General features: G+C 38.7%; 1 protein-coding gene across 12 annotated transcripts in view; it reads left to right on the plus strand.

The window, feature by feature from the left end:
* MYBPC1 (myosin binding protein C, slow type) overlaps window positions 1-26,818 on the plus strand; it is a 101,242-nt gene extending 74,424 nt beyond the window's left edge. For 7 of the 12 annotated variants that reach the window (XM_013964021.2, XM_018048167.1, XM_018048166.1 and 4 more), the window contains 9 exons: window positions 2,545-2,633; window positions 5,271-5,466; window positions 9,936-10,075; window positions 12,836-12,995; window positions 13,995-14,131; window positions 15,821-16,007; window positions 17,842-17,909; window positions 19,431-19,473; window positions 20,656-21,345. In XM_013964021.2, the coding sequence (XP_013819475.1) occupies window positions 2,545-2,633; window positions 5,271-5,466; window positions 9,936-10,075; window positions 12,836-12,995; window positions 13,995-14,131; window positions 15,821-16,007; window positions 17,842-17,909; window positions 19,431-19,436 (983 nt within the window). In that variant the 3' untranslated portion in view covers window positions 19,437-19,473; window positions 20,656-21,345. Of the gene's footprint in view, window positions 1-2,544; window positions 2,634-5,270; window positions 5,467-9,935; window positions 10,076-12,835; window positions 12,996-13,994; window positions 14,132-15,820; window positions 16,008-17,841; window positions 17,910-19,430; window positions 19,474-20,655; window positions 21,346-26,511 lie in introns of those variants that run through there. The other 5 variants (XM_018048164.1, XM_018048165.1, XM_013964022.2 and 2 more) reach the window with 5 other exon arrangements.

Below are 27,071 nucleotides of genomic sequence, written 5' to 3' on the forward strand. Positions count from 1 at the left end.
CCGACCCAGGGATCGAACCCGGGTCTCCCGCATTGTAGGCAGACGCTTTACCGTCTAAGCCACCAGGAAGTAGCTAACCCTTAAGAAATTACAATTCATGTTTTAGTGTAGAATCAAAAAGGAATACTCACAATTGTCTGAAAAAATTTATTAAAATATTCTGTGTGAAGCCAAATTTTCTTCAAGTACTTCAAGCAAAACAACATACTGCAATAGATTAAAAGTCAGACAATAAAGAGATTTGCCAAAACAGAAAAGAATGCAGCTCATATCACAAGTTTTTGTTAATGTAAATATGGTTGTTTTCATTAAAATGATATTTATGTTGTTATTTTCAAGTAAGTATATAAATATTTCAAAATATATTGGTTTTAATTTCTAATATGGTTAATATGATAGATACAGCCTATATAAACAAAACCTTTGTAGGACCTTCCTTTGATTGTTTTTAAGAGTGTAATGGGATACAGAGACCAAAAATTTGAGCATCACTGCTCTAGGGCAAAGAATATTGGAAAGTGGTTGAGCATCTAGATCTGGATTGTGTTGAGCCACAGACTTACGGTGTGACTGCCTGAAACCTTTTGGGAGGTTAGGGGATGAATGAATGGAAAAAAGTGTGAAGAATGCAAATTTTCTTAGTTGATTCTGGAGACAGACTATGAAAGCTGAGTTCTGTTTCTTTCATTTATTGGCTATGTGGTTTCAGGCAAGGGACTTGCTTTTCCTGAGCCTTAATTTCTTCATCTGCAAAACAGAGACAATAATCGGACTTACCACCTCAAGCACTTGTGAGGGCTGAATGAATTAATCCCTGTTATTTGCTTAATGAAATGCTTGCCACACAATAAGCTCTTGGTATATGCTAGCTTTTATTACGATGATGGTTTAGTGTGCTATGGAACCTCAATGAGTCTCTTTTTCCTTAACTCTGTGAAGTTAGGGAGTTAGAGGATCCCTCAAGTTCTCTTCCAGCTGGAGCATTCAGTAATCACCACTACCACCATCATCATCATCTCCTGAGTTTATCGAGCACTTTCTATTCTCAGCCAGTATGCTAAATACTTTATCTAGATGACCTTATTTAATCCTCACAACAATGCTGTGAATTAGATCTTGTGGAGTAGGCTGAGATCAGATCTACTGTCTGATCTAGAACTCAAACCCAGATCTCTCTGACACTGCAGTCTGTGTGTCGAAGCAGAGCGTAGGTACTAGAGGCTGACTCCAGGTTCTAATCCTGGCTGTGTCACCTTGGGCAAGTGACTTAAACCCTTGTTGGCTTTAGTTTCTTTATTATAAAGTAAAAAGAATACCTTTGCCATAAAGGTAGCTGTGAGGGTTAAGTTGGTCCCTTCATGAAAAGCATTTACTATTCCATACTGAGCCCTCAAATGATATTGAGCCCACTTCATCTCTGTGAGCCATGAGCCTCAATTTTCTTCTGCCTTTGATAGGTTTATATCCACATGTCCTAATACCTTTGTGGTGTGTAATGAATATCAATATTCAGTGGGTTAGTGCTGCATGTTACATACTTCACCATAGCCATAGAGGGAGAAAGTTACCATCAAGTTCTAACATAATTACATAAGCAGTAAGTGCTAGGTACTAAAACTTTAAAAAATTTTTTTAATTATTAAAAAATTTTTATTGGAGTATAATTGGTTTACAATGTTGTGTTAGTTTCGGCTGGATAAAGCTATTTTTTTTATTATTATTTTCTGGTGAGAAAAAAATGGTCAGTCCTACCAGCTAATGTGGTGACTATAGATCTTTTATCGATTGTTCATTGGCGAATACACTCACTTTTAGAAACTATGAAAAATATATATAAGGCCCTAGGAGAAACTTTAGTGTTTGCTTTCAGTTCGTTCGGTTCAGTCACTCAGTCGTGTCTGACTCTTTGTGACCCCATGGACTGCAGCACGCCAGGCCTCCCTGTCTATCTCCAATTCCCAGAGTTTATTCAAACCCATGTCCATTGAGTCAGTGATGCCATCTAACCATTTCATCCTCTGTCATCCCCTTCTCCTCCTGCCCTCAATCTTTCCCAGCATCAGGGTCTTTTCAAATGAGTCAGTTCTTTGCATTAGGTGGCCAAAGTATTGGAGTTTCAGCTTTAGCATCAGTCTTTCCAATGAACACTCAGGACTTATTTCCTTTAGGATGGACTGGTTGGATCTCCTTGCAGTCCAAGGGACTCTCAAGAATCTTCTCCAACACTACAGTTCAAAAGCATCAATTCTTTGGTGCTCAGCTTTCTTTATAGTCCAACTCTCACACAATAAAAATAGGAAGTTGCAGAAAATGAAAGAGGTCAAGGGTAAATTTTGTTGAGTTAAACTGTTAAACATCTCTTCTTGAAGGTAACATTTGGAACCAAAGTTACCATATATAATCTATTAGTGGCCCATCTAAGATTTTACTGCAGAGACATAGGCACAGGGAAATCCTGATGAGTATATGCCAGGTACACTCATGTAAGGGTGCTTCCAGTGTATGGTACTAACTACAAAATTATGCTTTTCTACTCTATCTCAGAGGCTCCAAAGATTCGCATCCCAAGGCACCTGAAGCAAACCTATATCCGCAGAGTTGGAGAAGCCATCAATCTGGTTATTCCTTTCCAGGTAATAATTCAGGGTTGTTCACTTTCTCTTTACAATGCTGGGGTGTTTAAGGAGTAAAAGGAGATACTTCAGCATTTATGTTATTCATGATTCAATTTCCTCAGAGGAAAAGTAGGAAGTGATGGACCAGATTTGGAGAATGACTAACAATCTCCTGCTTTAGACGTACAGAAGTCTATAAAACTGTCATAGATTTTCCAAATGAGACTTCGTCTTGTCCGAAGCTCAATGACTGTAGTGGGCCAGACAGCAAATACCAAGGAGACACCAAACAAGAAATGCTTAAAGATCTCTCTGGTTCTATCCATCTGTAAAAATGATCTTCTTTTTAAGTGAGGTTATTGCTGTAACACGCAGGAAAACAACATGTGCTTGCTTCCCACAGTTATCCCAAACCACACTCAAATTACCCAGGTTCCAATGAGGGATAACTGAAATTTGAAATTTTGAAGTCACTAACTGAAGTATATGAATATTGTTAAATCCTTGCTCCTGAAGAAGAATCTGTCGTTTATAAGTTTAACCAGGTTTTGCATACAATAATCATTTTTGCACTCTCTCTCTCACACACATACACACACACACACATACACACACACACTGCACCATTACCTCCTTACTCATTTGATTCCTTTTATGCCTTAGACAATGCTGTTCAATAGAACTTTCTGTGACGATAGACATATTCTGTAAATGCAATGTCCAATATGGTAGCCAGTAGCCAGATGAGGCTATTAACTTAAAAAGAGCAGCTAGGAACTAGGGTGATGGAGGAATTTTTTATTTTCCTTAATTTTACTTAGTTTTAGCTTAAATGGTCACATTTAGCTTGTGGCTGTTATATCAGACAGCCTTAGAACTAAAATTTAGGTCTCTGCACACATTTGAATACACACATACACCCACAGCTGTTTCAAACTCAGGCTTCCATGAAAATTAACCTAAAGGGACAGTCAGTTCGGGCCATTCTCATTGCGCTTGGGGCCCAGCCTTAGAAGTTATTTTCTATATAGTATGTGAAGTCAGAACGGAAGTCAAGGAGGAAGTGAGTGTAAACATGGCAGAGGAGGAAGGAGATGGCTTGGCAAGATTCCTCCCACTTCTCTCCTTCCTCAGCCTTAAATAAAACTAGGAGTTTGCACAAGGCAGGCACCTAAGACCCTGCTCTGCACCAGGACTGAATTAACCCTCTAGTCTCCACACCATGTTGACAACTGGGGCTAATTCCAGTTCTGGATCTTGTAGGGGGAGGCAGTGGATTCAGCTTCTGTCACTGGGTCTTGGGGAGGAAAGAGCATGAGAACAGGGGCCTCACGTGTATGGCATCCCTAGGGGCTGGTCATCTACCAGGAGAGGGATGGTGAGACTAGTATGTCATGTTTATTTATTTATGTAGCCTCTGGAGTTCTGAGACCTCATGTGAGCCCCATGTGAGAGGCAGGAATGGCAGATTTCCTTACCCACTTTGAGAAAGGAAGGAACTGATATTCAGAGAAGTTAAGTGATTTGCTCAAAGTCACACAGCAAGAAAATAGTAGTGCCATGAATACTGTCTAGGTCTCCAGACACTAAATCCAGTGCTTTTTTCACTTCATGTTTTATCAGAGAACTCAATTTTTTCCCCTAGTAGTTGGTAATAAATTGCAGTTTAAGGAAATGAGACCTGGAACTACTTTCCATCTTTAACAATATTGTTAAACTTCCTACTAGCACATCTGAGCACCCTGTCCATTTTTTCAAGGCCTGTGGGCAGGGGTTTGATATGTGTCTCTCACATTCCTTAACAGAACCTATCAACAAGCTACATTAGGATCCCTCGGGAAGGTTGTGCCTTACCAGACACTTGGTTCTTATCTGTGGATTGAGCCTGGAGGCTCAGGAATCCTACGAAGTTCCTTTGTAATGTAAACTGAAACTCACGTCCTCGAATGACATTATAATTACCAATGTCTGCTCTTAAAAAATAGTTTCAGCTGTTATCAGAGAGAGAATTACAGACAAATCTAAAATGAGCAACATTTTACAGTGGAATAATAATCATTAACATGGAGATGGTCAATGAAACACTTAGGCAATGCGCAGAAGCTTAGAACTTCAGTCTTGGTAACCACAATGTGAGATAGGTACTACTCTCATTCCATTTTACAGATTAGGAAACTGAAGCAGAGAGTTTAAGTAACTTGCCCAAAGTCACATAGCTCTCAAGCAGCGGAGCCAGGATCCAAATACAGATTTTGGGGCCTCGGGGCCTATGTTCTGAACCATTAGGCTGGGATGTACAGGACTTGGAGCTGAAGACACCTGGCTTGAAGATCAGGTTCCAGCACTTAAGCTGCAAGGCCTTGTGCAAGTCATTTGATACCTTTATCCAAAAATAAATAAATGAAGATAATGATACTTACTGTGAAATGAAGATTAAAGGAAGTTATAAATATCATGTACCTAACAGTGCTTTGCATACCCAGTGCAATTGATGGGCAATAGTGAATATTACATTACTGCTATAACTGCCCAGCATCAGAGAGTTTTCCAATCTTGCCAATGATAGGGTAAGCCACTGACCATTTTATTAATGCTGAGAAAATCTGGAGACAATCTGATCCCTTTCCACCTCTACTTTTTGTCTTCTTTTTTAAGGGAAAGCCAAGACCAGAATTAATTTGGACAAAAGATGGTGCACCTATCGATAAGAATCAGATCAACATTCGCAACTCTGAGACTGATACAATCGTATTTATCAGAAAAGCAGAGAGGAGCCATTCTGGGAAATATGATCTGCAGGTCAAAGTGGAAAAATTTGTGGAAACTGCGTCCATCGATATCCGGGTTATTGGTAGGTTTGGAGGAAGAAACTAGAATATTCTATGCAGTATGGAGACAAATTGTCCTTGTCAATAAGGAAAGAGTCAGAATTTCTGTTAGGTTGGCTCTACAAAAAATTCTTTTTTTTAGAATTAAGAAAAAAGATAAATTAGTAAAATTGGTTAGCTTGTTAGAGTAACTTTTCACTGATTAAAAGGACTAATCATGAGAAACAGGGCAGATATATTAAATAAAATAAATATATGTACTTTCTAGTGAAAGCCCTCTGTACTGTTTGACAATCTAGGTCTCTCTTACTCTGTTTCTTAACTCTTTGATGGTAAAACTACTTCTTGTGTTGAATTCTTGCATTAAGAAAACATTGTCGATTTTAGATTTTTTTCTACAAGAAAACATGTAGATATAACATGTTTCTTACTTCATTTACAATTGGCTAATAGTAAAGTTAATGCAGATGCAACTTCGATCCCTGGCTCGTCAAGATCCCCTGGAGGAGGACATGGCAACCCACTCCAATATTCTTTCCTGGAGAATCTCATGTACAGAGGAGCCTGATGGGCTACAGTCCATAGGGTCACAAGGAGCCAGCCACGACTGAAGTGATTTAGCACAAAGTTAATGGAGAATGAAAGATTTTTATTAAATGTAAGAAAGGTGTACCCAAACAGAGTTAAACAATTAAAGACTGAACTGTGGTTGGTCGTGCAGGGCTAGTTAGATATTTACCTGTCCAGATAAGGTTAGTTCTTGCTTCTTTCCATAGTCAGGGTGATAGAGAAAGGATTTCTTATAAATAGACTCTTTTTGCTTGAATTGTTCTATAATTTTTGCAGTGTCAAGAAATGAATTTAAGAGCAAAGTTAGGAGAATCCTTGTCTCCAATCATTTTTATTAGTACAGTTTAGCAAATGTGCTAGAACAACAGTTTCTCTAACCAAAAGAGCAACTTCCTATGGCAAGCCTTCCCTTAGGTCATGTCCTTTAAACTAAACGTTCTTTTCCCACTGACTAAATTGTCTTGATTTTTGTTAAGTAGAAGAGAGTATGGAGGATGCTGTGTGTGCCGTTGGGTCTGGCCTGGCTCCATTTTAATAGAAGCTCTTGTAGTTGGATCTGGAAGAGGCTTACCCTCTGAAACTTGGGGAAGGACTTTTTAATTTTTCCTACTTTGACAGGTAGTTACTTTACCGGGTAGTTAAAAGTGCCTGGCACATCACTCACACATTCAGAGTGTAAATAGTAACAATGATTATCCTACTTACTTTTTTTAGCCCCAAATTTATGTTTCTGCCATGGCCATAAAAATCTAACAATGCCATTTATTCTTGGGGAGCAAGTGTTTGAAAAGTCAGCGCCAATTCTGAAGACAAAGCAGATGAGTACACATGGGAGGTTGAACTTAGAGAAGCCGGCTGTCTGTAGGTCAAGTGGGTGAAAACAGGAGGTCAAAGACTGTGCTTGTAGAGGCTTGTCTTTGGTAATTGTAGAAAGAAAGCAGGGATTGTCACTGTGGTTTCCTTCCTGGAGCCCATGAAGACTGCTTGTTAAATGTTGATTAAAAGAGAAAAACATGACCAGGAAACACTCTGATATTTACTCTTTTCAGTCTGACATTTCATGTAAAAATAACTATAGGGAATATGGGAAGGAAGTTCAGCTCACTGGTGGCTCAATGTTAAGAATCCCCCTGCAATGCAGGAGATACAGGTTTGATCCCTGGGTTAGGAAGATCCTCTGGAGAAGGAAATGGTAAATATTTGCTCCAGTATGCTTGCCTGGGATATTCCATGGACAGAGGCTATAGTCCATTGAGTTACAAAAGAGCTGGACATGACTTAGCAACTAAAAACAAACAGAAATAACTATAATTGCATTTTAATACCTGAAGAATATTTCAGGACAGAAAGGATCATGCTTGTATTGCAGAGGATAACAGATGTGAAATTTCCCTAAAAAAAATGAAGAAATTATGTCTTTAAAAAGACATATTATTATTGTCTTTTCTTGCACTTCTGTGCAAGATTTTTTTTTTTTTAGGGGGCCTCAAAGGGAAAAAAAAAGCTTAGTTTTCTTAACTTTTGGCCTTTCTGAACGTTACTGCCATTTACTGGAAGGTCAGAGGTCACAGAAATTCATGATGCAGAAATAAAGTGAAGAAAGACTGTACTTCCTCATGAATGCATTTTACTTCCATAAAATGGAAACACTTGATAAATACCAATGAATCTTGAAGGGAGAGATGGCAGAGGAAGCATGTTTTCCTCATTCCCATTAAAGATGCCTTTTTAGTACAGCAGGAAACCCCTCTCACAGGCTGTGGGTTTTGGGCCTTTCACAGCCCAGGTAGACTCTAAGATTTCAAGTCCAGTGTCAGCTTACCATTCCATTAGGCAGAGTAGCCTGTGATTCATCGCCAGTCTTCAGCCCCTGGAGGATGGTTAATGAGGTTTGAAGGTTCATTTAAGTTTTCTTTACAAACACTTTTTCTTTCCATGAAGATGAAAGTCAAGCATTTGTAGATAAGCTAAGCTGGAGTGCATTGCACTTCTCTGGAGAAGAAGAATACAGAATTGTGGGTGGAAATATGGGAAGGAAGGAAGTTCAGTCACTCAGTCGTGTCCAACTCTTTGTGACCCCATGGACTGCAGCACGCCAGGCTTCCCTGTCCATCACCAGCTCCTGGAGCTTGCTCAAACTCATGTCCATCAAGTCAGTGATGCCATCCAGCCATCTCATCCTCTGTCATCCCCTTCTCCTCCTGCCTTCAATCTTTCCCAGGAAAAGAGTCTTTTCCAATGAGTAAGTTCTTTGCATCAGGTAGCCAGAGTATTGAAGTTTCAGCTTCAGCATCAGTCCTTTCAATGAACATTCAGAAGTGATTTCCTTTCGGGTTGACTGGTTTGATCTCCTTGCAGTCCAAGGGACTCCCAAGACTCTTCTCCAACACCACAGTTCAAAAGCATCCATTCTTCGGTGCTCAGCTTTCTTTATAGTCCAACTCTCACATCCATACATGACTACTGGAAAAACCATAGCTTTGGCAAGACAGACCTTTGTTGGCAAAGTAATGTCTCTGCTTTTTAATATGCTCTCTAGGTTGGTCATAGCTTTTCTTCCAAGGAGCAAGTGTCTTTTAATTTCATGGCTGCAGTCACCATCTGAAGTGACTTTGGAGCCCCCGAAAATAAAATCTGTCACTGTTTCCATTGTTTCCCCATTTATTTGCCATGAAGTGATGGGACCAGATGCCATGATCTCAGTTTCCTGAATGTTGAGTTTTAAGCCAACTTTTTCACTCTCCTCTTTCACTTTCATCAAGAGGCTTTTTAGTTCTTCTTCGCTTTCTGCCATAAGAGTGGTGTCATCTGACTAACTGAGGTTATTGATGTTTCTCCTGCAATCTTGATTCCTGCTTCTGCTTCATCTAGCCCGGCATTTCACATGATGTAAGCTGCATGTAAGTTAAATAAGCAGGTGGCAATATAAAGCCTTGATATACTCCTTTCCTAATTTGGAACCAGTCTGTTGTTCCATGTCCAGTTCTAACTGTTGCTTCTTGACCTGCATACAGATTTCCCAGGAGGCAGTTCAGGTGGACTGGTATTCCCATCTCTTGAAGAATTTTCCACAGTTTGTTGTGACCCACACAGTCAAAGGCTTTGGTGTAGTAAATAAAGCAGAAATAGATGTTTTTCTGGAATACTTTTTCTATGATCCAACAAATGTTGGCGATTTGATCTCTGGTTCCTCTGTTTTTTCTAAAACCATCTTGAACATCTGGAACTTCATGGTTCACGTACTATTGAAGCCTAGCTTGGAGAATTTTGAGCATTACATTGCTAGTGTGTGAGATGAGTGCAACTGTGCAGTAGTTTGAGCATTCTTTGGCATTGCCTTTCTTTGGGATTGGAATGAAAACTGACCTTTTCCAGTCCTGTGGCCACTGCTGAGGTTTCCAAATTTGCTGGCATATTGAGTGCAGCATTTTCACAGCATCATCTTTTAGGCTTTGAAATAGCTCAACTGAAATTCTATCATCTCCACTAGCTTTGTTTGTAGTGATGCTTCCTAAGGTACTTGACTTCACATTCCAGGATGTCTGGCTCTAGGTGAGTGATCACACCATCATGGTTATCTGGGTCATGAAGATCTTTTTTGTATAGTTCTTCTGTGTATTCTTGCCACCTCTTCTTAATATCTTCTGCTTCTATTAGGTTCATGCCATTTCTGTCCTTTATTCTGCCCATCTTTGCATGAAATGCTCCCATGGTATCTCTAATTTTCTCAAAGAGATCTCTAGTCTTTCCCATTCTATTGTTTTCCTCTGTTTCTTTGCATTGATCACTGAGGAAGGCTTTCTTATCTCTCCTTGCTATTCTCTGGGATGGGAAGGAAAGGACATTTTAAATACCCTCCTACAACAAGGTCTAGATTAGGGGGAAAGTGACCTCACAGTGACACCATGAATTTATCCTACAGACCGTCCAGGTCCACCCCAACTTGTGAAGATCGAGGATGTCTGGGGAGAGAATGTTGCTCTATCATGGACCCCACCAAGGGATGATGGAAATACTGCCATTACAGGGTACACGATCCAGAAGGCTGATAAGAAGAGCATGGTAAGGTCTGGCTTTCTCTGGTACAGCAGCAGCAAAATCATAGTTCATCAGAAGCTAAGGGGGAGGCATGAAGTCCCCTTTGGTGAGGAACTCATGAGGGTCATGGAGAAGTGACACGGCACAGTGGGAAAGGTAAGGCCTTAGGAGCCATGGAGAGTTGGACTTGAATTTCCACCTAAGACCACATATACATGAACAGTCACTTGACCTCTTTGATTTCCATTTCCCTCATATGTAAAATAAAGACAGTGAACTTTACCTTGCTTGTTTTTCAAGAGGCTAAGACAATAGAATGCTCAATAGAATTCACTAAATTTATTCATTCAGCAAATATTTACTCACTCTGAATTCTGGCTCAGATTTGCACCCATGCAACTTCTTTCTCTTTGTAGACTGATGTCTTAAAAAAAAAAAAAAAAGATGCCAGTTAGAAAAGAAAGAACAGCATATGCAAAGGTCCTGAGGAGGGAAAGAGCTTAGAGTATTCAAGAAGCAGATCAACTGGAATATGAATTATTATTACCTACGCTTTATAAATGAGGATATTAAGGCTCAAAAGAGTAAATGAATTGCTGGAAATCACCAGATTTAAAATGTTAAAACCTAGGTCATTCTGACCAGAATCAATCCACTACACCCACTACACCCACCATTCCCCTGCCTGTAAGTCGGTGAATGAATAAGTGAAAGTTTCACACGGAATGTCACAGAGCCACTATCCATTCTCATAGGACGAGTAGAACATCATACTGAATGATTTTGACAGGAAGCCTTTAGGCATTTATCCTAGTAGATTTCAGTAAGAACTCAGGTTATAAGGTTACACTGGATTCATAGAAGGGGAGAGGGATGAAAAGAGCAGCCTAAGTAACAGGAATGGGTTTCAAGTCTTTCCTTTTCATAAACTTTTTCTATCCTGTCTTTCCCCACACTCCTGGGTGGGTGCTACATGACAAAATAAGACTTGGCATTTAAAGAAACATCTTTTAGCCAAACCCGGACAGCTTGAGAGCTAGATCAATGGGCGACTTTGCAAGGAAAGTATTGAATATTTTGGATTTCCTTAGCAAAAAGGGCTCTTCCCTGGACCTTTGTCTGGATACTGGTAGTGAATCCAGGGGCACTGCATTGCCTCCGGTGCCCCATCCCTACCGCACTGCCCAGCATTTGTCTTAGATATCTAGTCAAGTCCAGGTGAGCCAGGAGTTTGCTGCTGCTTCACGTGTCTTAGCTCTGCCTGCTGACAGGGGAGGAACCCAACACCGCACCGCTGTGTTTCTGGTGCATTTCAGCAGACCTGCAGACCTGAAGATGCTCACTGTGCCCAGTGCACTTCCCAGGAGCTCACCACACCACTGTCTCACTGTGTCTACAGATGCTGTTTTCACTTAAGTTCCTGTAGTCCTTTATACCTTCCATAAACATTGTTTCCATGATGTATGCCAAGACATTCATGTATTCATTCATTTCCTATTTGTTGAGTGCTGTTCTAGCTGCTGGATCAAAAACAAATAGACAACTCATGCTCTGGGAGCACTCATAGTATAAGCAAGAAGAAAGGCATAAACCAAATGTTAAAAATATATATATATAATAAATGTTGGAATTAAGGTGTGCATGAAGTGCTTTGGAAATTAAGGAGGACATAACTACAGTTGCTGGGTGTCTTTAAAACAGAGGTCAGAGGACCTAAACATTGCAAGAAAAATCCTTTTCCATTAAGATTTTTTTGGTCAGGAAATGTATTTTCTCAATTAGTGGTACTAAATATATGTAGTACAATGTGGTTTTTTACTAGTGGCAAGATAAACTTTGAAGCCACTTTATTTCTTGACATGGTGAAGGAAAAATTTTAAAAAAAAAGAAAGAATAACATAACTTTAACTCACTCAGTCATTCAAGTATTCAGTTTTGTTCATGCTACCCACAATATACCAGGTGTTGCGATAAGGCCCTGGAGACACAAGGGGTGAGAAGAAAAGTACATTTTTAACCATCACTGTACACCCATTGCAATGGGGAAAGTAGCGAAAAAGCAAGTAAAATAGTAAGTACATGATATATTTAAGGTAACAAGTGCTGTGAAGAAAACCAAGCCAGGTCAAGGTGGAAAACTATGACCTGAGTGGAGTGGTGGGAGGGTAAACAGGGAGGAGGTAATAATTAATAATTGAACAAAGAATTGAAAGAACCTATGATAATGATAATAGGCAAATTGATTGGGTGATGTTAACTTTTCTCTCGTGATTTAGCATCAGTATGACTCTGCTTGGGAAGGGAGCTTTATCATGGAACGTATACCAGCATTAATGTCCCAGGAAGGGAGGCATTTATCTGGATTTTCAAAAGAGACACTCGTTACTTCCAGGCAATACATGCTTTTCTTTAAATGGTTAAAGCAGGTGTACAATGTATGTTTAATAGGCCACAAAACAGACTGTTCTAGTTAGTATAAATTTTAAGTTAAACCACATAGAAGCCAGAATGACATCCCCACAGCTCATTATGTGAAAGTTTCTTCCATCATCATCTCGGGTAAATGAATCTAATGTATAGACGAATATTAAATTACATCATCAGGTATAAATTAATTATAAAGTATTAAATTAAATATACATTTCTGTTACCCTCAATGTAAAAATTAGTGCTTTTTTTTCCTTTTAGTTAATGAAACATCCCTGTTGTTTATTCTAATTAACAGTTGAAGTAGCTGTGTATTTTGAAGTGATTTTCCTTAAATTATCTTGGTTTGTTCTTTAGGAGTGGTTCACTGTTATTGAGCATTATCACCGAACCAGTGCCACCATTACTGAACTGGTCATTGGAAACGAGTATTACTTCCGGGTCTTTGCTGAAAACATGTGTGGCCTCAGCGAAGATGCAACAATGACAAAAGAGAGTGCCGTGATTGCCAAGGACGGTGAGCTGGGAGAGGGCTGGACATCCGTGAGCCTAGTTCTAAGTGATGAGGCAGCGAAGACAGAAGGAAAAAGAGATGGGGCAAAATGAATGAGAAATCATAAACACCCGTTCAAACCTGTGGTAGGAATGTCCAACTGAAATTTTAATCTTACACGTAAAATATCTTAAGGGAAACTGTACTATGATTATATTTTTTAACGTACATAATTTCATTCATTCCAACGTCTGGACAGTGGGTCTCTCAGTGACTAGCATCACAGGGATAGGAAAAAGTCGCCATTTACTTCTAGAGCTTGGGTTATTCTATTCCTGGACGCCTTCGAGGATGCTACTTATGAGAGCCATTTTGTAATGAAAGGAGAAGTTGGATTCCACCCCTGTCATTTCGTTTCCTCATAAATCATGTCCTTCCAGCCTTTCCGCATTGCATTCAGGTTAAAACACATTGTTGAGCAAGACACCCAGACACTGAATTCTTCCCAATATTTATTTGGGTTCCAGATGGCTCTATGGCTTTCTGTCCCATGTGAGATTGGTTGTAATTGGTACCTTCCCAAATGAATGCCTTTGTTCATGTTTTTACATGTTTTTCTAAGCTCAGAGGGGCTTCCCAGGTTGCACAGTGGGAAAAGAATCCAGTTGCCAATGCACGAGATGCTGGAGACTTGGGTTCGATCCCTGGTAGGGAAGATCCCCTGGAGAAGAAAATGGCAACCCACACCTGTATTCTTTTCCTTTTTTTTTTTTTTCACTAAAACATTTAATTAGCAAATAATATTACAATAGCAAAGAAAAACCCACTTCAGCATTCTTGCCTGGAAAATTTCATGGACAGAGGAGCCTGGTGGGCTACACTTCTTGGGATCGCAAAGAGTCAGACATAATTGAGTGACTGGGAGCGTGAGCATGCAGTAAACTGAAGGAAGTTTTTATTGTAGTCAACTATGCCAAGAATAATATTTTTATTTTTAACCTATTTTTAATGCTGGTTTTTAAGGCAAAATCTACAAAAATCCAGTGTATGAAGACTTCGATTTCACAGAGGCACCTATGTTTACTCAGCCATTGGTCAACACCTATGCTGTAGCGGGTTACAATGCTACCCTGAACTGCAGTGTGAGAGGAAATCCTAAGGTACCATTTTTTTTCTTTAATCACACTAAATTAAATTTAAGAATTAATTCCAAACTCCATCTTTTATATTTGCTATGTTATAATTGTAAGTATTGGGTTGGTCAAAAAGTTTATTCAGGTTTTTCCATGACATCTTATGGCAAAACCCAAACGAACGCTTTGGCCAACCCTACAGTAATATTAGCTGACTTTCCAACTGCTCAATGTGTGTGTATTTTTTGGGATAGAGAGATGGGACATGCAGGGTGATGATGTTGGTGGGTAATAAAGGACACTATTTAAATGTATAAAATATTTCTTTACTAACTAAGGAATATTTTCTAAGGAAAAAACAAACCACTTATTTTAAAAAGAACTGAGAGGTAAGGAGATGGAAGTAATATTGTGTCATCTGAAAAATCAGGTGACACTGATTTATTAAGTTTCCTGTAATAGTGTAAAGCAAATGATGACACTATGATGCAAGGCAGAATACAAAATGTTCGGTGATAAAGGTACAGAGCACCAGGAAGGAGAGATGGCATCTGACTGAACAGGTTACATGTTGTCGGCATTTGAAAAGAACAACACATTAATGAATGTTGCCCACAGAGCTGTCTATCCCTGGGTAGTGCTGAAAGAATGTGCCCTAGAATTTGGAAAAATTGCAAACGGTGATATTTTTCCAGCATATACCAAGAGCAGAAATAGAGAAGTGAAAGGGATAAGCCAAACTGAGGATGCAAAGAAGATGCTAAATCTATATTTAATTGGAGGTGATGTTAGTACGTGCAAGTGGGAATGACCAGGAGGAGAGAAGAACATCACCGGAGCTTGGGAGAAAGGCGAGGGGCTGTGTCTCTTGGTTTGGGTGCCCCAAGCATGGAATTGCTGCATCCCACCCTTTGGAGCTGAAACTCTAGAAAGGAATATCAGAAGAAAGAGAGAAGTGAAGTGAAGTGTCAAGGACCAAGATGTGAGCCTCAGGGAATATGCCCATTTGAAAGGTGGAAGGAGAAAGAGGACAGTGAGGACACTGAGAAGTGCCATCTTTTGGGTTTGAGCAAGACAGAATCATTTAAGAGATAGAGGCAAGAGTGTGTGTTTACAGAAAGGAAGAAGAGACAGTGTGAGAATGGAAAGGAGAGTTAGTGTTGGTGCAGCAGAATGGAGTAGCCTTCCTGGGTGATTGGATCATTATTGATCTGGGATTAGCTGATTGGAGCAGGTCCATCCATTGCCACCAGATGATGAAAACAGATGTCAGAAGAGATTAAATAGTGAGGAGGGTTAAGCAGCCCGTAACAAGTTAGAATAGCGTATCAGGGAAAACGTAAATAAAATTGACCGGTGATGACACTTTACAGGGATTCTTTGAAAAACATTGAGCGATATACATGCTCCTGGATGAGTCAATCTCATAGACATGTAGATGGAATTTAAATGTAATTGAATCTGTTTGGGAAGATCGCCCCAGGGCTGTCCTCTAAACAAATCTGGCTGTTTCTTCGAAACTGCTCATTTGCTTCCTGGCCAAGCATTACGTAGAACTTAATTTGAAGAGAATTAGTGCCTAAATTGACATGGATTCTTCTTAGATGTAGTGTTTTCTTTCTAAGCCACATTTTAACATTCTGTCACTGGCTTGGATCGTCTATTACCCCAGGCCGAGTACAGATATGTTTTGACCTAGTTTGTTTCCATCTTCAGCCCAAAATTACCTGGATGAAGAACAAAGTTGCTATTAAGGATGATCCAAGATACAGGATGTTCAGCAACCAAGGGGTCTGTACTCTGGAGATTCGCAAGCCCAGCCCCTATGACGGGGGCACTTACTGCTGCCAAGCCGTCAATGACCTTGGGACAGTGGAGATCGAATGCAAACTGGAGGTGAAAGGTAGGACATCCCAGATCTCATGTAGACCGAAATGAAAATAATTTAATTACTATCTTTACTACCTAATCCAAATTGCTTGCTAGCATTTTGGGAATAGGTTAGGAAGGGGGGGATAAGATTCAAGGAGAGGACATTTTTACATTCTGCATTCACTTTATTTGTGATGGCTACTTGATTTTTTAAGTAGACTTATTTTCATCTCTTGAAATTCTTGTTATCTAAAGGACTGTTAATTTCAGTGAACTGTGTTATGTGCACAGCATGGTAACAATGACTCAAGTCAAGGGGTATTACTTTCGTGATGTAGTCCATCTTAGATAAATGTGAAAAATCACTGATAAGAAGCAATGAAGGAATTTACACTATTTTTAGCTAGTTTACTATGTTTGTGAAACTATATGTGTAAATTTGCTAGTTTAGTAATTAATATTACAAATGTGCTTGCTCTGTCGCTTCAGTCGTGTCCAACTCTTTAAGATCCCATGGACTGTAGCCCACCAGGCTCCTCTGTCCATGGGATTCTCTAGGCAAGAATACTGGAATAGGTTGCCATTTCCTTCTCCATATGTAGAATTCAGCATACACATAATCCACTTCTTTTAAAATCTCACTAGAGAATTTCCGTTTGGAGGTATATATTTCATTTATACTAGTTTTCAAAAGTGTTGCAACTAATTGTAAGCCAAGAAAAGACATAAAAATTGATGTCGTAGAACAGTCTCAGTGTAATTGTCATCTTAATCAATTTTTATATTAATTGAAGATAAGTTTTATGCTGAAATTTTTTTCTTGACAATCAGTATCTATTTTGGGACACCATGAAGACTCATATACCTGTCAGAGTCACTGTTAGGAGTTAATGGGTGACATGATGCTAATGTCTTTTCTTTCATTCTTGTATTATATTGCTGCTTTATAACAACCAAAGTCTTTACTTTTCCTACCTCTCTATAATGGAGAAATTATAATCTAAAAGTCAGATATGACTTTATAAATATGTTTTAGAAAAAATGTTAGTAAATATTTAAGGTATTTATGTAAATAATAGCAACAATGAAAGAGTTTTTTAATTCCTAAATCTAGTGTAAATATAGTGGAAAAACTTCTTGAAACACTTTTTTCTTTCTCTAACTTTAAAAAAAATCAGTGTTCTTTCTCTTCTGACTTCTGTCCATCCTCAGATAATACAGGAGAGTAGATGCACAATTGATAGAAATTAAAAAAAAAAACTTTTTTTCCTCTCAAATGTAAAACATATAATATTCTTAGAAAATTTTAAACTTTTCTATTGAGATGGTGGATAAATGTTCTTTTAGCTATTTATTAGCTTTAAATGCAAATGAAGGTCACAATGCAAACACATCTGATTTCTAAACTCCTAATTAGTTCCAAGGTATTATTGCTACTTACATTCCAATGCCCAAAAAACAAGAACTTAAAAATCAAAAACCTGAGACTACATTTGCATGCTCTGAAAATAGCTGAATGTTGCTAATGATATAAAATGATGGTTTCATAAATGGTTCAACATTTGGGGTCCCCCATAAGTGAATAATTTTATGCATCTATAAATGCTATATTTTATGCTAATTGTATAATAAATTGTAACATAAATAATGTTCTAGTATATAAATTCATAATAAGCTATCAACTGTGATATATTGGCAAAAGCTTTTGGTCCTAAAAGTAAAGCCAAGATTGTTTGTCATCAGATTGTTATCTGATAATATGTGACTTGAATCAAATTAAGCTGTGAAAAAAAAAAAACAAAAAAAAAGGTAAGAATGTCAACTGAGAATAAATAAATACTGGTGCAAATATTCTAATTCTGCAGTGATATATCAAGGAGTAAATTCCCCTGGACAACCAGTCTTCCTGGAGGGGCAGCAACAGGTTTTACAAGTTCATATCCCACTGGATATTTCTTCCTTCTGTTCCATTCCTCTTACATGAAATCGCACTTTGCATGTAAAGCTTGTCTTTCTCTTTTGCTTTTAATTATATTTCTTAGCAGCTCATGGCATACAGTGGTTATGCCATGAACAAGGAAGGCCAAATTATTCAAGGATATTAGGTAATGTAGGAATATGTTTTGTCGGAAAACCAAGTACCATACTACAGGTTCCCATAAATAAAGCCAAAAAGCCACATTAGATGATGTCCTCATTTTAAATGGTACCAGAATTCAGGAACCAATGACGTTTCTTTAATACTTTCAAGTGCAGAGAGATATGTTCTTCCTTTAAGATAGCATCCAGTGTAGGTCTGTTAGATTCATGTTGAAGTTCAGAAAACTGAACATTTTTCTGTTGCTAGGCTGTAGAAAAAGTGTTCTGTGTATTTGCGATGGGGAAAGGACACAAATAAAAAATGTTTGGAATATTAGGATCCAATATTTGGAAACTTCCATATTTAAGATTGTCCAATGAAAACTTCTAGATACTAGTAGAGTATCTGTAATCCATCTACCTGTTGAACATTTTGTATATTTTCATGGGACCAAGATTATTTCATATATTCATGAATTTAGGAAAGAAAATTCTAGACCCCATTACTTAATATATTAAGTGGTAAATGGGTCCTGCAGTATATATATAGATTGGGCCCCATTTGGAAGAGTGAATCAAGGAATTCTCCAGGGCTAGATGAGCAATGTGATGTAAACTCTGATGACATCGACCCATGCCTGAGTTTACAGTGTTAGCTTTCTGAATTCCTAGAGATAATGTCAGCTTTCAAAAGAGGAAAGAATTAGGATTCTTTCTTTAAAGTTTTGTAGATTGCACGTATAGTCACTTTCTAGCCTGTTTTTTTTTTTTTTTTTTTTTTTTAAGCCTTGTGTTTATTTAGAGCAGTCATATTGGGTTGGCCAACAAGTTTGTTCAGATTTTTCCCTAAGCTGTTATGGAAAAACCCAATGAACTTTTTGTCCAAACCAATATATAGTCAGTTCAGAATAGTGTTATAGAATAATTTTAAAATCCACTTGATAATTTTGCCTTTTAGAATTTCAACATATATATATGTACACTAATACTTTGTCTATTGTCCCTGTTTTTCTTTTGTTGAAAAACACAATATATATATGTTGTAGGGTTTTTAAATTTTTTTAGCTAATGGTTTGGAAGCTGTTCCTATAATTATTCACATTACAGTCAAACTGGCTTTGCCACCTGTTCAGGCAAAGTGGTTGTGCCTATTAATAAATGTTTTACCTATTAATGATCCTTTTGAAGTGACTGGATCCCTGCCCTTCATTCCGTGCGCTTCTATTTTCCTGTACTTTTCACCTGACTAAGGATTAATGAAATCACCTCATCATAATCGTGACCATAATTTCCTCCAACAAGTACTCAACTTTGGTATTAGCACTTTATTAATGCTTACAACGTCTCTCTCTCTCTTTCTCTCTCTTTTCCTTAGTTGTAGCACAGTAAGGATTTTTGAATGTATATTATCATCTAAGGTAAGCTTTCATATGATTTTGGCATATGAAGCTTATGACTGTCATAAGCCATACAAAGCCTGTGGAGTATGGCATGATTTTCATTATGTAATCCAATGAAAACAGACTCTTTAAAATCTCTAACATTGTAGCTGTAATGTGCATTTCAGTATCTTGACATTAACGGCTAGTACTTATTCATCACAACAATCTTCTGTTGACATGAAGCAAGTTGTTGAATGCAGTAGAGCATGAATTAAAGCATTTAATGTAGATGAAAATGAGTGATACCCAAGCATTCTGAATGCTTTGCATCAAGGAATGGACATGTACATAAGTGGCATCATTTCTACCAATATGTGACTTGATTTTTTTTTAAAAGGAGAATGATTTTTTCCAAATTTGCATTAAAGGAGTTTTAAGAATGTTCAAATGGCATGCTGTTTTTGTCTGGACGTGAATTTATTAGCAAGTAGTAAAACACTTTTCTAAAGGACCATGAATTTTCGTGGTTTCATGGGGTCTCTCATGAAAGGTACTTTTAGTTTTCAAATGCAATTCAGAACCATGGATGGTAAGTATGAAATATTAAGTGGTGTTTCTCTCACCTTCAGATGTACTGGACAGATTTTACTATTTTGTTAATTTTTATTTTATTATTTTACAGATTTTACTCTTGGACAGATTTTACTATATTTCCAATTTTTGCACTTTTGACAATGTGTGAATAGCCAAAGTTAAAAGAGTAGTCCCTTTTTTCTTATCCCATGTGCTTCAATGGGAACTCTTTGTGCTTAATTAAAAAGAACATTAACAAACTGGAAAAGGTTCTTCCTACTGACTTATAACATGATTTGCATTTATTCTGCCATTCATTCTGAACACTGAAATTATATAGAGGAATCTCAAAACCTTGCAAAGGGCAATAAACACTCTCCAACTAGTTAGGAATTTAAACCAAGTAGGGAACAAAAAAACTGCTATGCGTCTGCAGGGAACTTGCTTTTCCTTCTCAATGCAGAGTGTTTTAGATTCTAAATGTACTAAACCGGAGAGATTTCCAAGTAGGGACTGAATGAATCTTTGTAACTAACTGAAACATAATTAGTCACATTTGCAGACAGCTAGTCAAGAGGTCTTGTTTCAGGGATTTTTCACGTGTAGACAGTTTTGACTTTGCTTTTTCCTTCTTATCCTTTCTAGGTGGCCTTTCCTTCTGCAGGCTCCTCTTGCAAGGTGTGCCTCCTAACATAATTGATTCATATTTGCGAGACTTGCACTCAAGCAACCCTGAGGAATACTAAGGGCCTGGGCATTGCCTCTCTGCACGCCACTGCTTTGAAATTGGGTTGCAATGAGAAAGCATTTCTGTTTTTCCACCAGGCTCCCAAGTGTGGTCGGTTTTTTCCCTTCTGATGCTGAAGAAAAAAAAAATGTTTGCACGGATTGCTTAATTAAAAATTGCAAACAAAATCTCATTTGAAGTTAGCATTTTGGTCATTGTTGTCTTTGCTTGGTCACTGTACTTTCCAAAAAATGCAAGCTATAGAATAAGCAGAAACAGTTATTTTAGCTTAACATAATAGACTCTGAAAGCTTTTCTTTCCCTTAGAGTAAAATATATATATATATATATATATATATATATACACACACAATAAACAGCAATGTAACCTTAAAACCCATCTTTCTCTAGATCTAAGAAATTTTTCTAAGCAAAGAAGAGTTGTTTATTTCCCACAACCCTACTTAATTCCAGTGGATCTGTGCCCTTTTCCCTATTTAAATTCACTACGAGACATTGTTAAAGTCTTTCAGACAAGTTTTCTCAACAGAAGGGAAAATGTATTCAATAAATGGTACAATAAATCTGAACTATTTATGATGAAATGATACAGTATTCGTTTATGTGTTTGGGGTTGCATGATCAGACAGACCTAAGGACACAGGCTACGGGTCAGGAAGCTGCCAAACTCAGGCCTGACCCAAGTCATGTCTCTGGCACAGCATCCTGGCCAAATGCACCAGGGTTCCTGCCAAAATGCCTCAGTGATGCATTTTCGTCACAGTGATGCAGAGCTGTTGTAGACGACAGAGCAGTTACAGATTCAGAGTTTGCTAATGGCATCTATTCAAATTGATGAAAGCCTTTTCCAAAATCTAGATGCCAAGAAACATTTGCATTATACACAATGTCCTTCACTTTCCTGATACTGCAGAGAAATTTTCACTTCGGGGAGTGGAGTGGAGGGGGATAAGGTACCACACTGTTACTGTTTCCTACACATGGTATCTCCTCATATTAAGAGTACTTATACACTGCAAAGTTCCCAAAAGGAAGAATATGTCCATTTTGAAACTGCAAAGAACAGAGTATCAGAAGCTGTCATTGCTATTAACTTTCCTGTAAGTTTGTTTAAATTTCCATTGAATTTGTTTAAATTCCATTAAATAAGTTTGTTTAAATTTCCATTAAAGAAAAATGATATACCACAGGAATTTACAAAAAATTCTTTTGGGAAATGAAACATTCATTAAAATTTTTTAAAGAATTACACTATTGATTCACTTTATTTTTATTTAGTCACTTTAAAAGAAAGCTTGATGAATGTTTATATCTAGATTAATGCAGAAGTAGGAAAAAACCCTTCTAGTTCCAAGAAACATTGGAATAAGGCAATATAATCTTAAACACTCACTTTTATTTTTGTTTTAATTTCATTGGAGTATAGTGATTTACAATGTTGTATTAGTTTCAGGTGTATAGCAAAGTGATTCAGTTATGTATATACACATATTTATTCTTTTTCAGATTCTTTTCTCATATATACTACCACAGAATATAGAGTAGAATCCCTGTGCTATACTGTAGGTCCTTGCTGATTATCCTTCTTATATATATAGTGTGTGTGTGTTAATCCCAAACCCCTGATTGATCCCTCCCCACACCCTCCTGATAGTTCCCTTTTGATAATCATAAGTTTGGTTTTGATATCTGTAAGTCTATATCTGTTTTGTAAATAGTTCATTTGTATCATTTTTAAAATTCCACATGCAAGTCATAACATATGATATTTGTCTTTGTCTTATTTACTTAACTTGGTATGATAATGACTAGGTCCATCCATGTTGCTGAAAATAACATTATTTTATCCTTTTTATGGCTGAGTAATATTCCATTGCATGTACATACCACAACTTCTTTATCCATTTCTCTGTTGATGGACATTTAGTTTCCTTCTAAATAGTGCTGAAATGAACATTAGGGGGCATGCTCAGATATGTACCCAGGAGTGGGATAGCTAGATCATATGATAGTTCTATTTTCAGTTTTTTAAGGAACCTCCTTACTGTTCTCCATAGTGTTGGACCAATTTACATTCCTACAAACAGTGTAAGAGAGTTCCTTTTCCTCCACACCCTCCCCAGCACTTACGGTTTGTGGACTTTTTGATGATGGTTGTTCTGACTGGTTTAAGATGATACTTTCTTACAGTTTTGATTTGCATTTATTTCTCTGATAATTAGTGATGTTGAACATCCTTTTATGTGCTTGTTGGCCATTTGTATGTCTTCTTTGGAGAAATGTCTATTTAGACCTTCTGCCCATTTTTAAATTGGATTATTTGTTTGTTGATACTGAGATGCATGAGCTGTTTGAATATTTTGGAGATGAATCCCTTGTCGGTCACTTCATTTGTAAGTATTTTCTCCCATTCTGTGGGTTGGCTTTCATTTGGTTTATGGTTTCCTTTACTATGCTGAAGCTTTTAAGTTTAATTTAGGTCCCATTTGTTTGTTTTTGTTTTTAATTTCATTAAAATGAAATTTTAATTTTAATGTAAATTCATTACTCTAGGAGGTGGGTCAAAGAAGATATTGCTGCTATTTATGTCAAAAATGTGTTCTGCCTATAGTGCCAAGTCTTATATTTAGGTCTTTGATCCATTTTGAGTTTATTTTTGTGTATGGTGTTAGAAAATGTTCTAATTTCATTCTTGAACATATAGCTTGCCAGTTTTCCCAGCACTGCTCATTGAAGAGACTGTCTTTTCTGTATTGTATAGCCTTGTTTCCTCTGTCATAGATTAATTGACTATAAGTGCATGAGCTTATTTTTGGGCTTTCTAATTCTGTTCCACTGATCTATAATTCTGTATTTGCGTCAGTACCATACTGCTTAACCACTTATTTTTAAATTGATACCTGAAACATTCTCGTTAGCTCAGTGAATGAGTTTTTGAATGTCTGATGTGTGCATGGCATTGTTTTGGACTCAGCTAGGAATTCAACGAGAAATAAGCCACTTCCTGCCTTCAAGAAATTTATAATGTACAAGACTGGTAACCAAAGGGAAGCACATAAACAGGGCAGACTGTAGGTATAAGAGAATACTATAAGGATTCAGAAGTCAAATAATGTATTTAGGTAATTGTTATTATCAATGTATGTATCACATTAGGATGGCATGCAGGACATGCCACATGATTTTATTTTTCTAAATCAAATTAAATAAGACTCTAATCTCCCCACTAGCCAGAGAGATTGAGAGGATCTCTCTGTCTTCCTTCTGGGTCTGGGTCAACTGACTTTCGGTGCCTAGAAGATGGAGAGAAGGCAAGGCCTCTGGTCTTCAGGCTACACTGGTGATGGCAGAGATGCCTATGGTCCAACCCAGTATAGTCCAGCCAAGGACAAGTGATGCAGAAACTTCCTGACAAGTGTGGACCTGGGTCTTTTGACCTCCAAGGCCAGAGCTTGGCTATTTACCTGCTATCTTTTTTTTTTTTTTTTTTTGCCACACCGTCTGCTTGCAGAACCTTAGTTTCTTGACCAGGGACAGAACCCAGGCTCCTGGCAGTGAAAGCACTGAGTCCTAATCACTGGACCACCACAGAATTCCCTTTACCTGCTACTTTTAAAGACGTTGTTTGTGGGGAGACTGGACAGTTCTACCACTTAATATTAGACTTGGACCTGGGCAAGAGGACCGTCTATGCTCAAGCCTCTCCCTCTGACCCTCCTCCAGCCGTATCTCCCTCCACACAGCAGGGAGGCCACGGACCCAAGGGGGCATGCATACCTAAAACCTTACAAGCCTTCCTCCCTCCCTGTAGCCTGCACCCAGGTCCAGTTTTAAGGACTTTGTGGGCCTTTTCCTTTTCTACTCCCAAGGAATAATGAACTGGCAAGCATATATATCCTGAGGCCCAACGGGTGGCCTAGTGAAGTGAAGTCACTCAGTCTTGTCTGTCTCTTTGTGATCCCATGGACTGGAGCCCACCTCCATGGGATTCTCCAGGCAAGAATACTGGAGTGAGTTGCCATTTCCTTATCCAGGGGTTCTTCCTGACCCAGGGATCAAACCCAGGTGTCCTGCAATGCAGGCGAATTCTTTACCGTCTGAGCCTAGGGACGCTTATTTTTCAGGGAGTTGGGATGTGGAGGGTGTGACTGAGGCTGCACATGAGGCAGGGCATCTGCATGTGTGTCCCTGAGACCCCTCGTGGTGCAGGGGAGAGCAGGGTGGAAAGCACACAACATCCTGGCAAGTATCTTTGAAGACTGATAATCCAACATGCAGTTTAGCCTTCTGACACTTCCCTGGTGACCCAGTGGTTGTGACTCCATGCTTCCACTGCAGAGAGAATGGGTTTGATCCCTGGTCAGGGAACTAAGATCCTGCATGCTGTGCAGCCCAGCCAAATAAATAAATGGATAAATGCAAACAAGGACGTGTACCCAATTGTCATAATTTAATAAGGTTAATTTTTTTAAAACAATCTAGACTTCCAGGTCATTATGAGGGTATCCCCCTGAGAAAACTGGAGGATACAACCATTTTATTAACCATTCATTAGATTTATATTCATGGATATGAGCTATAAAAATGAGGGGTCAGCCTGCCCCCAGCCCCCTTCGTTCCCTTTCCTGTGTCCCCTCTTCCCTCTCCCCACCACCCACATCACTCCTACCTCCCCACTATCACCAGTTCCCTCCCGACTCCAGGCCTAACCACCCATCTCCTTCCTCACTTCAGCTCCTTTGAATAGAATCCTCAAAACACAAATTTGGCTTTCTTTTCCTAGGAGTAGGAGTAGAATTGTTTCATTGTTTAGTCGCTAAGTCACATCCCACTCTTGCGACCCCATGGACTGTGGCCTGCCAGGCTTCTCTGTCCATGGGATTCTCCAGGCAAGAATACTAGAATGGGTTGCCATGTCCTTCTCCAGGGGATCTTCCCGACCCAGGAACCGAACCTGGGTCTCCTGCATTGCAGGCAGAGTTTTTACTGATGGAGCTACGAGGGTAGCCCAGGAGTAGAATAAGGAGTAAGAAAACCAGACGGTCTTGTCACCAACCCTCTCTTATAACATTCCTCGACCCTAAACTGCGCTCTGCCTTTATTTCCTTGTTTTATCTGGAGCACTAATTACCATCCTTGTACCAAAGAGTCGGCTGATTGCTATGCGTAGCTATTTATAAAATTCCTTTGTGGCTCAGCTGGTAAAGAATCCGCCTGCAATGTGGGAAACCTGGGTTCGATCCCTGGACTGAGAAGATACCCTGGAGAAGGGAAAGGCTATCCACTCCAGTATTCTGGCCTGGAGAATTCCATGGACTGTATACACCATGGAGTCACAAAGAGTTTGACACAGCTGAGCGAGTTTCACTTTCACTTTTGTATCAATAATTGAATTTTGATAACTTACACTGGATTAGAGAAACAAACCCACTAATGGAATGACCAATTCTCCTGATTCTGGGGGCAGTCATCACCCTCTTAAATTCACCTGATGATCTCTCTCTGTCCTTAAATGCCCTGACTTGAGAAACTTTTGGCCTAGATAAAGATTTTTCTTCTATCTGGAGTTGATTGCTAGGGACAGGCAGGTGGCAGGAGTTAAACACTCCCAAAGGGGTCACTCAGCATGTGGCTTGGGGCATTGGTGGACTCATGTCTTTAAAGGCAAAAACTTTCCCCTCAAGTGCATGATTGACCATAGCTTCTTTTTCTCTCAAGCAATAGCTTTAGAGAAATCTTTCTGTTCTTTGTAGGTAAGCAGTTACATAGGCAAGAGATTTCTTCCTTCCAGCCTTCTCCTCTCATCTTCATCCTAGTCTTGGAGACCAAGAAAATATCTTAAAGACATTACATATAAATTTAAAAATGTTGGCTTAATATTTTTTAAGTTAATGGGAAAAAAACACAAAGAAGAAAGGAAAAATAAACAGGAGTTACCAGCAACACTGTGACAAAGAAAGAGCCACTCTTCCAACTCTGCAAGGCATCCCTTTTGGACAACTGGGACAAGGAGTGATTGGAAGGGAGCCATGTTTCAAAATAAACCAAAGCTGATTTGGAGTCTTGTGGTCATTTGGAAAATTCCAAGCACTAGAGAGCCAAATAATGTATCCCCTGCAGGATATGGGATAAAGTGCCCCTGGGGTGATCATCCTAGCCTCATTCCTGCATGTCCACTGGGGGGTCACTGAAAATTCAGTTCTCATTCCTGTGTGGGGCAATACCGCTGAGTTGGAGGCAGGTGGGGTAATGGTGGAGGTTGCCAAGAAGGGGCAGAGCCTCTCTATGTGGGGTTATTTTTATGTACTTAATA

This window comes from Capra hircus, chromosome 5 (genome assembly GCF_001704415.2).
Source record: "Capra hircus breed San Clemente chromosome 5, ASM170441v1, whole genome shotgun sequence".
Lineage (NCBI taxonomy): Eukaryota > Metazoa > Chordata > Mammalia > Artiodactyla > Bovidae > Capra > Capra hircus.